The sequence below is a fragment of the Protomyctophum parallelum genome (genome assembly GCF_964188405.1).
Source record: "Protomyctophum parallelum genome assembly, chromosome: 18".
Lineage (NCBI taxonomy): Eukaryota > Metazoa > Chordata > Actinopteri > Myctophiformes > Myctophidae > Protomyctophum > Protomyctophum parallelum.
In genome coordinates this window covers 2,672,372-2,689,691 of record NC_139716.1, presented here as the reverse complement: position 1 = coordinate 2,689,691, position 17,320 = coordinate 2,672,372, and the positions used below count along the sequence as shown (strand labels likewise).

At 40.6% G+C, this 17,320-nt stretch overlaps 1 protein-coding gene across 1 annotated transcript; it reads right to left on the bottom strand.

The window, feature by feature from the left end:
• Positions 1 to 1,095: 1,095 nt before the first annotated feature.
• LOC310875662 (endoribonuclease ZC3H12A-like) lies at positions 1,096 to 15,218 on the bottom strand (the record flags this gene model as incomplete). The annotated part of the gene is made up of 8 exons (XM_083788955.1): positions 15,117 to 15,218; positions 12,610 to 12,749; positions 11,108 to 11,342; positions 10,929 to 11,029; positions 10,476 to 10,780; positions 10,296 to 10,421; positions 2,202 to 2,227; positions 1,096 to 1,195 (listed from the first exon to the last, which is right to left on the bottom strand). Exons 1-8 carry the CDS (start codon positions 15,119 to 15,121, stop codon positions 1,096 to 1,098), a joined length of 1,038 nt encoding a protein of 345 aa, XP_083645081.1. The 5' UTR covers positions 15,122 to 15,218.
• Between the last annotated feature and the right edge of the window lie 2,102 nt (positions 15,219 to 17,320).

Sequence of the window (17,320 nt, the reverse complement as noted above, 5' to 3'; positions counted from 1 at the left end):
TTGGAATAATAATTAAAAAAAAAAAAAAAAAAAAAAGCTTTTTTTTTTTTTTTTTAAGAGAGAAAGTTACAGGTATGATGTGCGCGATATATAAAGTGCTAGATTATCATAATGACAGTAATCAGCCATAGTTGTTTCTAGGGGTGGGGGGCGAGGGGGGAAGCCCCACCCCATGGGGCCCGCGACCCGCAATTGTATTTGCGCGCGCATGAGACTGGACCATGGTCTTATTCAAAACTTATTTATACTACTTATTATTTGTGGACCTTCAGCATTTCTAGTTGAGGACCCCTGGCCTACATAGATCTTTGTGTTTAAACACAAAATACATTTGTAGAATCCAAAAAAATCCGCGCTTCGCGCGCACGCTTGCGGCCCTCCACACACAATCATTCTACAGTTGTGGCCCCCGACCTAATCTAGTTGAATACCCCTGGCGTATGGATACGTTTCCAGCATTTGATGTGTTAAAACAAGCATTGAACCTACAGAAAAAGAAGATCTACAAGCTCTGTCTACCGGTTATGCACCTTTTTTGTGGAATGACGAGTCAGAATTCAAAGTTTTCAGAGTCAAAACAACACTGTATTTTTTACAAATACAAACACACACACACACTGTATATTAAAATACACAACCAAGTAAATAAAAAAACATAACAAATAAAGCGCAAAAAAACAACACTGTATATTAAAACAAACAAACAATTAAATAACAAAACATTACACAAAGTGCATAGAAACAACAGTATTTTTTACAAAAGGCTATTCAATTCAGTCCTTTTTTTAAATCGAGATCTCCCTATGGGGAAGCGTGGGGGGCGGCAGGGCTGGTGGAGGTTGGCGGGGCCATCAGGGGCGGTGCTGGTGGGGGTGGCTGGGCCGACAGGGGCAGCAGGGGCTGGATGGGGCGGTCCTCCACCTTCGGATCCCAGGAGAAGGGGGGCCAGTGAATGCCATATTTCCCTAGGGTGGGCAGGGTGGCGGGGCAAGGCGGGCCGACAGGGGCGGTGGCGGGGCCGACAGGGGTGGCGGCGGCGGGGCGGACGTCGCTTGAGAAAGGGGCCATGGCCTTTCCTCCGCTTCATCTGAAGCCTCACCGTCGGGCAGAGGCTTGAGGACTCCTCAGAGGCGGTGGGGGCTGGCAGGACTCCTTGGACTCCTCATTCTCATCGAGGAGCAGCACCATGGCCGACCTGACATGCAAAAAAACACTCAATTCAATTCAATTCAAAGGGCTTTATTGGCATGAGAAAACATACGTTTACATTGCCAAAGCAGAAAGAACACTCACTCCATGCTACTGCTTGGCCTCACTACTAATATAAAACTCACACCTGCTCATTTTGATAGGTCAAGATGGCCTATTCATACTCCATTTTAGGTGATAAGGTGACCACTGAAACGGTAAACAAGAAAGATGTTTTCGGGTGAGCAGCGAGTTGGCGTGACGTCATGTTGTAGTTTTCAGTGGTCACCTTATAACTATATACTGGAGTTATGAATAGGCCTTTAGTGTAGAGGACAGAGTACTGTAACTTCCAATGGGCCTGGTCTACAAGATACACAACACTACACCTCATTGAGTTCCACAAATCACGTTCAACCCAGATTTGACTGAAACAATTGGGTTAAATTAATTTCGCTACTATGCCACAAAAATGTAGATTCCAGTCGTAAAGGAATGCGAATCCCTACTACTTCAAAACGGGCCCTTAAACTGGCCCCTGTAAAAAAAAAAAAAAAAGATTTCCAACTGTTTTGGCATAGTACTGTATATTTGTATGTCATTAAATGTTCTGATGAATTGAATATGAAGGACCACAATGGAAACAAGCCTAGTGCTTTCATAGGTTTTAATCATCTTAGCAGACCTTGTATTGAACTTTCCTGTTTCTGCAAATTGTTAAAGTTTAATAGTGATGTCCCGATCACGTTTTTTTTTGCTCCCAATCATTTGATTTTGAGACTTGAGTCTGCCAATTTTGATAGAACACTTATGCCATATCACAATAGTACAATATCCAAAATCACAGACAATATCATGATATAGACATATTGATATTAGGGATGTCCCGATCACGTTTTCTTTGCTCCCAATACGATTCCGATCATTTGAAAATTATGTGATCGGCCCCGATTTCCGATCCCAACCCTAGTTTTCAATGGATATCTGCCTCTCAGTATTTCAATCAATCCCACCTCTGGCTCTCCAGCTCGTGGGAGCGCTGGATATAGTTGGCGAGGCGGTTTAACAACAATGCAAACAATAAACATATTTTCAAACAATAAGTTCTCTTTTTAAACATTAAATATATATATTTTAAATAATCAAAACCGTCTTTTAGACAAAGTGGTTTAAATAGTGTTCACACAAAGAATGCCAAAATGTAAAGTCTTAAACTAACTCTAAAGTCGACATTTTAACAGTCTTAAATTAACTCATAAAGTCAACATTTCAACCCAAATTGCCAAAGTCATTTTCAATTAAACACTTCTGAACTGTAACCCTTAACAAATGACTCAAGCTAAGTAAACATTTAGTATTTCAAATTGAATAAGTGAAGAAGAAAATAGCTGAAATTTAAGCTTGTAGATCAGCTCTAATTGCACAAGGCATTTTAAACCCAACATGAATTGTCCACATTTTTAGTAGGCCTTCAAATTCTTAAATCATTTTAACATTTCTCTCTTGGTCTTATTTTGTAAAGATATAATAGAATAGAATAAGTAGAATAAGTAAGTAAGTAGAATAAGTAGAATAAGCAAGTAAGTAGAATAAGTAGAATAAGCAAGTAAGTAGAATAAGTAGAACTAAACACACAATTAGCCTGAATTTAACCACATTAAGCTGAAGTAGAAAAGCAGTTGAATAAATATAACAGACCATTGGCGTCTTTGGGGTAGAGCTCCTGGGTAGACTTCAGCTTGCTTGTTTGTTTTTTGTGAGAGAGTCAGCACCACCAGCCTTTAACAGGTGTTCAATCACCCAAACGAGCACCAGCAGCCATCTTGCAGCTGATGCACTCTGGGAGATGTAGTTGTCTTGTTGTGTCTTGTGTCTTGTTGAAGATTCATGCTCCTTTTCTGAGTTTATGCTCCACTCATGAGTTTTAACTCAACAGCTACACCTGCAAGCGGTTCCACGACCACGACAAAACAATTTAGAACGTGTTAAAAAAACAGTGGTGGAAAAAAGTACTCATATTTCTTACTAAGTTAAAGTATCAATACTGCAATGTAGAAATAGTTACAAGTTAAAGGCCGGAATTAAACATTTACTTGAGAAAAATGTACGACACATTGTGAGATGGTAGATCGGCCATTTTCAAATTGCGAAAATGTATATAGACTAATTCAGAAACGGATCTCATGGTCGCAGCAAACTTATTTCCTGTAGGTGGAGAAGACATATCTGTGTAAACTTGCAGCCAGGTCTTCTACTACATTGAATGGTAAGAGTGACTGATGTTAGTCTGCTCAAACGTTACTCTTTTACTTGCTTTTTACTAACACTAACTTTACAAAGATGCCCAGAACATTGGGGTGAACCCGTGTAGTTTATGGCTGCTCCAACAGTAGTGGCAACATTCAACTTAGAAACGGAATGTCAAAAAATACACTGCAGTGGCTGAGACGATAGCAAGACCATTCGGGCGAGTGGTCTTGGCGACTCGCCAAAAAGTCAAGTCCACTCGGCCCAAGCAGAAGACCATTCGGCCCGGGGCGAGATGTCTTCCCCTTTTGGCGAGAAGTCTTCACTTTTTGGCTAGTGTTTCCTTCACTTTCAGCAACTACAGCCTTTGCTAGCTACTGTGCTAAAGCAACAAAAATAACATCCGTGCGCAAACCAAAACAAACCAGGGTTGCCACATATCGTGGATGTGAGAGTGAAACAACCAACAAGGCCAGTTCAAAGTATAGGTAAATCAGAAATGGTCCGAAAATTTGTATTAGATTTGTCTTAAAATGAATGCATTTCAAACTGGGTATTATATTGTCTGCAATGCATATCTTATCAACAGAATACTTTACTGAATATTTCACAAGAATATAACACAAGAGTCAAATGTACGGTCAAATGTAATGTATTTTATTTAAATATAGAAACAACAGTTTTTACAAAAAATATAGAAAAAAGTAATAAGTGAAAAAGTTGAAAGTGAAAAAGTTCTCAAAAAGTTCTCAAAAAGTTGTTGTCATATGTACAAAAACACTTTCAGTGAAAAAGTTGTACAAAAACACTTTCAGTGAAAAAGTTGAAAAAAAATCTCAAAAAGTTGTCATACATGTACACACTGTTTCAGTGAAAAAGTTGAAAAAAGTTCTCAAAAAACACTGTTGAAAGTGCTGTGTGCTGTCCCATTTCAGTGAGTTACCCCGAGGCATCTCCACACTGGGCCATTCACTTCAGAAGCAATCTTCAGCATGTCCATGATGGCGAGATTGTCCCTTTCAAAGTCCTTCCACAACTGGGCCAGATTCCCCTGTGTAGCCTTTGTTTGCCTTCGCTGGTAGCGGCGTAGCTTGTTCTCAGACACACAATTAATGTAATTGTCTCCACCAGGCCGAAGGCATGTGGGGAGAGTATGTTTTGCACTCCGTCCGTCCGCGTGTCCGTCCGTCCGTCCGTCCGTGTGCGTGTCCGTCCGTCCGTCCGTCCGTCCGTGCGTCCGTGAACAGCTAATCTCGGCCACCGTTAACCCGGTCGATGCCATATTTTGCACACACACTCCCTGGATGCCAACGATGAACCTCTGCCCCAAACTTTCCAGAACGGCCTGTTATAGCGCCACCAGGAGGCCGCTTTGTGCAAAACAAGTTTTTGCACAGTACACCTACAGATTTTGTCCAAACATCACACAAATTGGTACACAGTCTCTCTAGAGCCATTCAACGAAACGGGTCTTTCAGATTTATCAGACTCCATCCTGATTGGTTAACATTGGCTTCCAAAGTTCACAGGAGTGCTCAGTTTCAAACAAAATGCTGCAAATCATGAACACATCGCGTGATTTCCGTGAAATTGTGCACCCACATTCCCACTAGGCCGAGGACGAAATGCCACATGAACAATTTCAACTCAGCCTCAAGGTGGCGCTATAACTGGCCGAAAAGTGTTTTTACCTCTAACTGCACGGATCTGTGGATAACCTGGTGGAGACCTGTGCCCGGAAGGGCACTTTTTCTAGTTTTATGTTTGTTTCATTGAAATGGAATATCTCATTTCATTGTGGTATGTTTCCTCTTTGTTTTATCTAGATAGTGCCACTACCGTATTTTGTTTAGATTTATTTTATGTTACAGGCTTGCATGCCATATTTGCCAAACTGTGGCATTCTTTACACCAATAAGATACACCAACACCAACTTCTTGGGAAATAAAGAACCCAAATATATGTCTGTGTCCTGTGCCCTGTGCCCTATTTGCCAGGTTACATATGTATAAATGTATTATATAGATATTCCACTGTTATTTCTTAGCTTACGCATGTTTCATGATAAATGTTTTTATGTGATGTATTCCCATGCTTTTTTGTTCTTGCTTAATGTAAATCGCTCTGGATTAAGAGCGTCTGCTAAATGCCTAAATTGTAAATTGCCACGTCTAGTCATTATAAACTACTTTGGACTTGTTTATCTGTACATTTCTTAGAATATTAGTGGTCCATGATGACATGAAAATGTTTGAGAACCACTGCTCTAAAACAACATTGGACAATGATGTTTGACAGTCAGCAATATTGTTGCTTATTCTAGATTTATTTTCATAGACCTGGTTGCTTGTTTCCCTCTCATTCAATGTGGCAACCCTGGTCAAAGGTACTGTTGACTGTTGACTGTTAGTGATGTGCCAAACGGATCATTTCAGTGAGTGAGCATATTTGCATCTCGTTAGCCTATTCATACTGTAGAAACAGGAAGGAAGTGGTCAAGTAGATGAGTAGTTTAGCGTTTATTTTGTTGCTTTGTATGCAATCTCTTTTACGTTGCGAGTTAATAGTATCTTTCAAGACGTGATTCTGCCTTTCTATTTTGAACCCTTTTTGTGAAGCCTCAGTAACGTTGATAAATAATTATATAAATACTTTGGTTTAGATAGGTAATTCATATTTACAGTTGATAGATTAAAAGGTACATTTCATGTTTGCCAAAGGAAAATGTGTTATAGGCCTACAAATAATATTAGCCTTGCTTGTCATTGTTATAATGATACAGTACAGATACAATAACAAACATTCCATTATTGTTTCAAAAGGATAAAATGTAAAGGTTTTGTCATTAAGATAATTCATGATACAGTAATTCATGTTTTGCACTCAAAGGATTGTCAATTTGATATAAAAACAGTTCATGCTGAGCAATAGTAGTTATCAATGTATTTGTGACTTTTTGATTTTCATATAGTAGCCTACAGTATTCAGCTTTGCTACTGTATGGTTTGTCAATTGTCTTCGTCAGAAGCCATATATGTAACATTTGTGTACCGTTTGTGTGTTTTTCCACCTATAGTTCTTACGGTGTTTCTGGAATTAAACATTCTAAATCATCAGCGAGAGCTCATCCTTTTATCAGCCGGGGTACACTTACACTGCTGCCGTCATGTTTAACAGTATTTTGCGCAATTTATGTCCCCGTTATTTATTCATTTTACATTTGGTTGCAAAGTGTAAAAACAGTTCATTAAGTCAGGTTTAGTTCATTAATCCGAATTAACATCTGTATATTTCCTGTGCCTCAGGAATGTTGTACTTTCTGTTAAATGTACAAACTTGGTCATAGATGTTAATATTGATTGCCTAATTTGTTTAGGCCTACTTAGGATTGTAATTTCTCACATGCCAATATGTCATTAGCAGTAGCCATCATCATCATCGTTGTTGGGGGGGGGGGGGGGGGGGTGTTATTCATTTCGGGTCGAGTGGTCTTCCCCTTTTGGCGAGAAGGGGACGAGTTCTCTCGGAGAACCCGCCCTGGAAAGTGAAGACTTCTCGATCAAAGGGGAAGGCCACTCGCCAAAGGTGAAGTCCACTCGCCGAGGCGAGTAGTCCGGTATTCGCTGAGACCAGAGCCAGAGTAATGGTTGAGATGAAGCAGTGAAAGGTCATGAAAGATACATAACGTCAGTCTTACCCAATACCCAATCTTTCTGTTGTATGAACAGTTTGACCACAAGGCTGCTGTACTTCATACCTCATACCTAGCCCCTTTCGGCACCCTCGGTTAACTTTTCTGAATTTTGGACGGCGGTAGCCTAGGGTCCCTCATAGCTTATTCCACTCTCCATAGGACACATATTTACCTACTCTCTGTTCACGGAGACCTGGGCCTTCACTTGGTGAGATGTTTCAACACAGCTATAGGAGACAACAGAAACGTGTGCGAAATAGCACTAATTGGAGTTGCCGTTTAAGTATTTAAAAAAAAAGAGTCGCTGCTCCTCTCAGAAACATCAAGCGACGGCGCCGGTCTCCATGAACAGAGAGTAGGTAAATCTGCGTCCTATGGAGAGTGGAATAAGCTACGAGGGACCCTATAGGCTACCACCGTCCAAAATTCAGCAAAGGTAACAGAGGGTGCCAAAAGGGGCACCGTACTTTAAAATGCTTAGTAGCCTATGAGGTATAAAGTACAGCAGCCTTGTGTTCATACACAAGGCTGATGAATTCCTGTTCCGTTCTTTGGCTATATAGAAGTGCATGTCTCCAAATGTTTTGATGAATTGAACAAGCTGGACCCTCTTGTAAACAAGTGTAATGCTTGGGTCGTCAGTTAAGTTTTTGTATAGAGTTGTGCTTGAAATGTACTGTAATTCTGCAAACTGTTAATACTTCAAACCGGCAGCGGTTCACTTCACACACAAAAAACGCAGGATAGAACATCAGAATGTGTTCAAAACAAACAAACTAATAACGCTGAGTTTCTACTCAATATCAAACCCAAAACGAAATGCTAGTGCTCTAACCCGCGGCTAGCATTGGTGATATGACACTCCGCCAGTGCTTTAATAGTGCACCGTCACCAGTACAGCCCGTTGCTGTACAAAAACATTATCATATTCATATATGTGATTAATCGGTTTCCCAAAATGTTAACTCACCCGTCGGAGTCTTTGTGAAATGTATTATTCCATATTATTTAATATATATGCGTTTTAATCCCGTTTGTGTTCGAACGACGTATTTACCTCCTAGTTTACAACGCGTTTAATTCCGGGTTTCACCGGACGCGCCCCCTCGAGTCACCGCCGTCCATTGAGAACGTCCGAGAGATTCCGACACAGACGTGATTAAAACACCTCTCTTATTGGGAAAATATGGTCTAATACTTTGCACAAAGACTCCGAAGGGCGACTTAACATTTTGCGGCAACCGGTTTGATAATGATAGAACAAGTGAATCGATATTCATTCGTTGCAACAGCAAATCTGAAGCAGCAGAGTCGACTCTTAAGAGCACGTTTACAAACACACCAAACAATCAATCAAAGCCTCTTTTAATACGCAAACAAAACCCGCGGCTGAAATTAATCAATCAATATTATGTTGATGGATGGATGGATGGTGTGTTGTGGAATTTAATTTACTCACAGAAACAGTTGTAGGCTACAGAAACGCTGTGGTTGTTATTATTGTAGAGGCCGGTGTAGGAGCACACAGCACAGTAGCCTACACTCGATCAGCTCAGCTGATACAGAGAGGAGCAGATGACTGGATGGAGAAGGGACGTCACCAACACGAGACTGCATTTAAAGGGCGACGCAGGTGCGTGGAGGAAATTGACAGATTTTTGATGAATTGATTTTGGTGGACCCGCTTGTAAACAAGTTTAATGCTTTATTGGGTCTTCCACTCACAGTTAACAGTCTTTGTATTGAGTTGTGCTTGAAATGTACTGTAATTCTGCAAACTGTTAATTTCAATCAATCATTTTATTTCACAGTATGTAGAATGAACAGGAAAAAAGTAGCCTATACTCAAATGTTTTACTTAAAAGGATCCCTGTCTAATATGACAAATATGCCTTAAAACATTTTAACCTACTTGCCCTCTACAACTAAAATAAAAACACCTTAAATATTTTATTTATTTGATAAATATAACAAAATACATACATACATGGATGCACCTGGGACGTATCCTCAGTGATGTATCCCAAGGTCATCGGGGTAAGGGGTTTTCACTCAGGTGACCCAGCCGGGGTGATCAAGTCCCGACCTACGTCCCAGTAGCTACCCTCGATCAGTCCCATTAGGGAAAAACCAGGGCCACACAATCCGTTCCTCCTGAACTACTCTGCCGGGACTGGGAGGTACCATTCTGGCGCGTGGAAGGACTAGGCTCTGTGGGTTGACTACTTTTTTTTTTAAATATTCTGTTTTTATTTTAAAATTTTCACAAAATACACAGAACACCCGTCCACAGCCCTCCCCCTCCCCACATACAAACCCACATACATAGAATACAACACAGTTAAAGCATAATAACAATAATAATATTATACAAAAAACGTGGAAAACAAACAAAAAACTAAACTAAACAAAACAAGAGACAAATCTACTATACAGAGAAAATTGTTTCCGGTAGCAATCGATCCAGACTGAGGTTCCATCCTGGAGGCCAATCTTTCCGGTGATAAAATGGCCACCAACGTAATCAAAAAAGTCAATCAAAGAACAAGATTCCTTTACAGGATCTCCTCACTGGTCAACAAAAACACCTTGAAGACCTTAACAGGAGCCCTCGTACAAGGTTTCTTTGACTATGCATCCACCTCTTGGTACCACAGCACCTCAAAGGCCCTTAAAACAAGCCTCCAGACCTCCCAAAACAAACTGGTCAGGCTCCTACTTGGCCTCACCCCCCGAACCCACCTCACCCCTGCCCACTTTGACAGGCTGGGATGGCTTAAAGATTAAAGATGGTGAGGAGCTTCTTTCGGACATCCTCTTTCTCCTTTCCACAAGGACCTGGTTGTGTCATATGGGAGTGCTCCCAGTGTGGCTTCTCTCCAGACATTCCGGATAGTGGAGAGAGTCTTGAGCCCTGCTATGCTGGAATTCTCCTGGGTGGCTGTGTGCATGCATGCTCACTGGATACACAGATGCCCCATAGCCATAGTAATGAGAAGGAGTGTAAGCCATTATGTCTGGGTGGTGGGTGCTGGCTAGTCCCATGCTATGGTGTTGGCTATGGGGATGAAAGCCACCTGTGGACCACGAAGAGGACGAAACATTTGAGCAGCAACTACATGGTGTATTTTTAGGGGAACCAATGTTGTGCACTTTTAGGGGTACTGTTGGCCTGGAACTGAAGTTGGGATGGAAGCTCCTGTAACTGGCTCCATAGCGTTGATCAGTGTGGTCCCAGTAGGTCTCAATTGGTGGAATATCTATGGAACCCAAACCAGAGTCCAGCTGCTCCTGAGAGCCAGAGGAGAAAAGAGATTCCAGGTCAGAAGGAGAGTGTTGACTGACCTTCTCTTTCCTAGATGTTGGCCGCTTGCTGGAGTGGTGAGCCCCTTTGATCAGAACAACATTTTCACTGGTGTGGCCTTTCTTCAAAGAGCCTCTCCACTGTTCCAGGGTCAGTTTCTGGGCCATCGCCTCCTCCAGAGAGAGGCCATTGGCAGTCACTGGACCAGAACCCAATAAAGAATGTTTATGGGCTGATGAAGATTGCCTGGCCTTCTCACGAAGCTCATCGGCGAGAGAGCAATGGGAATGGTTAGCACGGTCTGGATGGTGGAATTTACATTTAATTCCATAAGTGCATTTCTTCCCTGAATGAGGATAGATTTATGAGATTATTATAGTGCTGTTTATTTTTTTCATATATCAATACAAAATGCACACAAAAGTTTATATTATATTATACAGATTGAGACCAGATATTGAAAAATCATATTATTATAATGGAAGTGGCCTCACCATAAGGACACAGCTGCTTCTTGGGTGTCCTTGGGACCTTTCTCAGGAAGTTGTCCAAAGTTGGTCCATGGCGACCTAGAGGGTCATCGGGAGGCATAAACCTGCAGATGAGATTCACGTTAGGTATCTGCCTAATACTTCCAAGAAGCAAGTATAGTGAGTGACAGAAGATGATTTACTTGTCATTAACAAAGGAGTACATGAGCAGCCTCTCCTCTATGAACCGCTTCCACTCCGGGTTCTCTCCTTGGAGATCACGGTACGTGTCGTTGGACACAACGATGCCGTCAGATTCGTATGCCAGCTTGACAATGAAGCGGTCATCATAGCAGATCACCCGTTTGCCAGCGATGCGGCGCGAAGGTGTAAATACCAGACATTTCTTCCTCTCAAGGTCCCACAGAATGTGTTGGTCTTCGCAGAACGTTTTATGAAAAAGATAGGGTAGATGTCAGATTTATCACTGAAACAAGAATTTATATTTATTTCTGGCTATGTTGATCTAAACCAGGGTTCCCCAATTAGCGGCCCGCGGTTTTTTTTGGGGGGGGGGGGGGGGGGGGGGTCCTAGATATAAATGGCATTAAATTGGGGTCAGTAGCCTCTGCATGTCAAACTGGGGGTCCTTTTCAAATGGGGTCTTGCCCTGAACATTAATTTCAGGGCAAGACCTCGACCTCGCGCGTGCCGACTCGGCCCCCAGCCTGGTACCGTAGTCAAAATATGGCCCTTGAGGAAAATGTATTGGGGAACCCTGGTCTATACTATATACAGTGTACAATATATTGCATAAAGTTTATCGTTTATATTGTATTTTGCTTATCTTTGAGTAAATAGTTGAGACAAATGCCTTGTACAAATACTTGGCAATGACAAATAATTCTGATAATTGACAAATAATTAGATAAATACTAATAATGAACTGAATAATTAAAAGCAACCAACAATTTTATATAATAGCCTCTACTATTTTCTGAAAGGTAATTGTATTAGACATTGTGAGGACAACGTTGTGAAAAAAGGGCCTTGATAAGTTCCCTCTCCAATGAAATGTATTCCTCTCTGAATGAATCATAGAGTGAGTGTCAGTGATATCAAAAGCAAACAGGTTCTGCAGAATAGGACATAGGATCTAGAAATGATCATGCTTTTACAACCACTGTTGCTAATAGATGAACAGGCAGTTATAAGTCCCAGGTTAGCAACATTTGAGTAATAAGTACACAGATCAAGGTTCATTCCAGTTGGAAAGGGAAACTTTCTGGGGTATTTACATCAGTGTCTAATTCAAGATTCAACATAACATTATTGTCTGTCACAAGGAACAGAAATGTCTCTTTGACCAGGCTCAGCAGTGCACATTTAAAACACATGTAAACACATGCGCACACACACACGCACACACGCACGCACGCACGCACGCACGCACGCACGCACGCACGCACGCACGCACGCACGCACGCACGCACGCACGCACGCACGCACACACACACACACACACACACACACACACACACACACACACACACACCTTTGCAGCGTCAAACTGATGGCAGTGATCCCCCTGCGTCTTCACCTTTTGTTTGACTATAGGTCCTTCCCGACCAAACGACAACAAGGTTGAGAACCACTACTGCATATCAAACTGGCACAAATTGGCAGCACATTCCCGTCATCCTACCTGTGATGGGGACATCAGGTCTGGGGTGCTCCTTCCTCCATGATGGCACAAACACAGTGACATCAGTGTGACCTCTTTCAAGGAAGTAGCTCACAGCAAAGTGGATTCCCAGACAAGAGAACACTTCCTTGTTTCCGTGGCTGAATAAGCACAGGAAAAATGAAATAGCATGAGCAAGCAATCGTTTGGTCTTCAAATGAAACAGTAGTTCATTACTGCAAGCACACATGCAAACTTGCTTTCACCGTACCATTGATTTCCTGTTGCTGTCTTGCTTTCACCGTACCATTGATTTCCTGTTGCTGTCTTTTTATATCGCACTGTTTTTGTTCTTTTCTTAACCCATTTTGACCTGAGATCAGATTCTAAAAATGTCTTCTACATCCTGACAGTTTTCTGAAAAAGCTATGTTTCTATGTCAGTCGTTCTTCGATTTTTCAAAAATAGCAGACCTACAAGCTTGTAGCGCGGCACTCGGTGCCGCGCTATGAGCTTGTAGATCTGCTATTTTTTTTAAAGCATGTACAGCACTTGGTTGACCTGGTCATGTTAAATGTGCTATATAAATACAATTGGAGTTGAGTTGAGTTTAGTACCTGTTAATTTCATTCAATGCTGTAGTAGTAGACGGCAATGACACATTCCGCTTTCATGGCAACAAGTTACATTAAAAAGGTAGTTGTGTGAACAAAGATGTACAGTAGCAGCACTTACAGTATTCCCACAGCATATCGCAACATTTGCTATGCAAATGCCTAAACTGCCCAATATACAAGTCCGAAGTCGGGCCACTTGTCTCAGACACACTTCTACAAATCTAATTGAATTGCTAAAATCTGAGAACCAAAATAAATGAAATAAAACATGAGTAACTTTTAATTTGCTACATTTAGCAAACAGTGGTACAAGTTTTGCTAAGTTAAAATTGCCCCTACGCAGCCCTCACATCTAGAGTTCGGCTCCATTAAGCCAATTTTAACATATAAGAAAAGTTATAGAACTTTAATTGGAATTGGTACAGGCATCAAAATAAAAAATAAACAGCTAAATAAATATCTCAAGATCTAATGTAATTGTGCCAAACCACCTACATTACACAGCAAAATCATCTACGGTATGTTAATTTAACTCTGGGAGTATACGAATTAAACCAAAATGGACCCATCATTGATTTTATAGTGTAGTATAGTACCTAATTGCCTAATTTACAGTATGCTTTGTCACCCGCCAAAAATAGGCAATCTATAAACTCACAACACGTGTTGTGAGTTTGTAGACAGGCTATTTGTGTCGTACGATGTAGTCTAAATCTGACTTTAGAAGAATGGAGCCATGAATTAAAGTGTTGTCAGGCCTGTTTCTATTCTGTGCAGACCTATAAAACAACCGTTCTCTGAAAGAGGAAAACTGTGATTTGCATGTTAAGATTTGCATACCTGGCGTGCCTGTGTTGTGTGCACAAAATGGGACAGTTTTATAGACGAGTGTGTGTGTGTGTGTGTGTGTGTGTGTGTGTGTGTGTGTGTGTGTGTGTGTGTGTGTGTGTGTGTGTGTGTATGGCATGTATAAAAGAAGGTGAGTGTACGTGAGGAACAGGCAGAGACTGGAATATAAGATGTTATCTTAAGGCTTAATTCACTGAGGGCATTCTCAACAGACTATGTAATTTATGAAGAGCTGGAAAGGACAGAATGTACCGTATTCTAAATGACAACAGATATCCCTAGGCTATTCAGCATCCCTATTCTGAGCATGTTATAAACGGCTAACATTTGACGAAAAATTTGTAAACATTTGCCTAAAATAGCATCCTTATACAAGCTCTACGTGAGTTTATACATCGGCATTATATATATCGGTTTATAATAGGCATTAGTAGTAGTAGTCGTAATAGCATAAATCTGCTAACTGAGACGTTAACCAGTATAGAGTAATGCCCAGTGGATAATAGGCTAATAATGATACGTAAAAATAATAAGGCAGCAGAACAGTCAGTTCAGAAAAACATTCTTAAAGTGATTGTGACATTAAAAAAAGGTTTTGGAATTGTTCTTGTTTTTTTTAGGTTTTCTAATCTCAATTGCACCCAAAAAACATGAACTTTTAACATTCAGTAGATTTTCTGTGATCTGGGGTTTTCTGGCTCATACAGGTGCTCTGATTTGCCGGCAGTAAGTGACATCACTTACTGCAAATCCCATATATGTCAATGGGATTTGCCAGCAGATGTCACTGTTTCACTGTGTTGCCTGTTTTCATTGTAGCTCAAAAGGCCCAAAAAACCCCAAAGAAAACTTCAGACCACAGAAGATCCACTGAATGTTCAAAGTTCAGGTTTTTTGGGTGTAATTGAGGTCATAAAACCTAAAAGAAAAAAGAAAAAGAAAAATAAATTAAAATGAATGTCATAAAACCTTTAATGCTAATTGGCTACTTCATTGGATGACTGTGTTGTACAATTGAAACACATTTGTTTGTTTGTTCAATGAGCGTTTACATTTTCTCACCTCATAGCCACATTGCTCCATCAATGACGATGGGTCTCAGAGCGTCCCCATCCACACCGGCCTCTTCTCTGCTGAGAGACATGGAATGCTCCTCCCGGCTCCTGGACAACGGCAGCGACATGATGGTGACCGGCACCTCCTTCTCTTCTGGGCTGACACCAGCCTGGACCAGCTCCCCGAGAACCCTGTTAGTCAGCCTGTCACAATTATTATATTATCACCTGATTGCAAGTATTCAAGGTAATCGCAATAAAATAAAGTGGGTAACATTGGCACAAAAACTAATTTCACCTACTTTTTGTTTTACTTCTGTAAATCTTTGATGTGACAATAAAGCTGATTCTTGCATAATCATCGTAATCGTTACCATGTTGATAAATGTTGATAAATGTTTAAAGATAGGGGAAATAGCAGATCTACAAGCTCACAAAGCCTCGCATTGCAGTGGTGTTGTAAGCTTGTAGATCGGGTATTTACACTATTTAATTTTTTTTGGGGGGAAAGCATAGCCTAATTATTTAAAAGAAAATGGCAATTTTGGTCATAGTACATTATTTATTTATTATTGGTACCTGTCATTGTCAGTCATTTCTTTGTATATTTAAGTTATTCGTCATATCTTGCCATATGCAATTTTTGTTCACATAGCCTAAAAGCCAAACAGAAATTTTAACATTTTATGTTCCAGTGTTCAAGGCCAAATCGTCAACTAAAATGCCCTAGCTGTTAGTGTCTGTGTTCAGGCCAAACCTCTGGTTTTCTGGTTGTCGACTTCCATGCTTCTGTGTCAGTCTGTGTGGTTCAGACTGGCTGCATACAGGGTTTCGTTTTAACAAAAACACCTGCTTTCAGCTCTCCATCTTCCATGCAACTCAGAAAGCACATTTAGTGTTAGTTGCTGAACTGTTCAGCTCATGTTATTGGGATTTAAATCACTGGCAGCTGAGCATGAGCAAAATGAACTGACTTTACAACAATTGATATATCATTGTTGTGGTAGTTATTGATATAAACATTATGAATACAGAAACAATAGTAGCCTATAGGCTACTGTATGTAGCCTACCTGTCACATGAATTGCATCTTATTTTTATTTTTGATCACAGCCCACTTTTAAATATCCTATCTATTAGACCTGCTGCGTTCTATCTATACCAGTATAGATATATGTGGTTATGTGTATGCTATAGATTCTATATGTATTTAAGATGTATAGATAAATAAAATAAATGATTCTACTAAACTTTATTATTATTTACTTTATTAAATTTCAAGAAATTTTACTGGGTGCCTGAAGCTCGCCAAGACTGTGCAGCATTTGAGCCACGGACCACCATTTGATGACATTTAGCCTCTCAGAAGGGTCCATATGGTTACATGTGAGCCAGGTCTCCCCATTGACTTTCAATTTATTTATTGCGCATTACGTTGCCACCAACATTCTAATGCTAACATGCTAACATGCTAATGCTAACATGCTAATGCTATCATGCTAATGCTATCATGCTAACATGCTAATGCTAACATGCTAATGCTAACATGCTAATGCTATCATGCTAACATGCTAATGCTAACATGCTAACATGCTAATGCTAACATGATATCATGCTAACGCTAACATGCTAATGCTATCATGCTAACATGCTAATGTTAACATGCTAATGCTAACATGCTAATGCTATCATGCTAACATGCTAATGCTATCATGCTAACATGCTAATGCTAACATGCTAATGCTATCATGCTAATGCTAACATGCTAACATGCTAATGCTAACATGATATCATGCTAACGCTAACATGCTAATGCTATCATGCTAACATGCTAATGCTAACATGCTAATGATATCATGCTAACATGCTAATGCTAACATGCTAATGCTATCATGCTAACATGCTAATGCTAACATGCTAATGCTAACATGATATCATGCTAACGCTAACATGCTAATGCTATCATGCTAACATGCTAATGCTAACATGCTAATGCTATCATGCTAACATGCTAATGCTAACATGCTAATGCTATCATGCTAACATGCTAACATGCTAATGCTAACATGCTAATGATATCATGCTAACATGCTAATGCTAAGATGTCTGAGCTGTAAGGGTCCATTTGGTTTCGTTCAGGGGGGCGGCCCGGTTCCGGCGAGCCGCCCTGCTTCTGAAACGGTCGAGAAATGACAGTTACGTGTTTCCCCG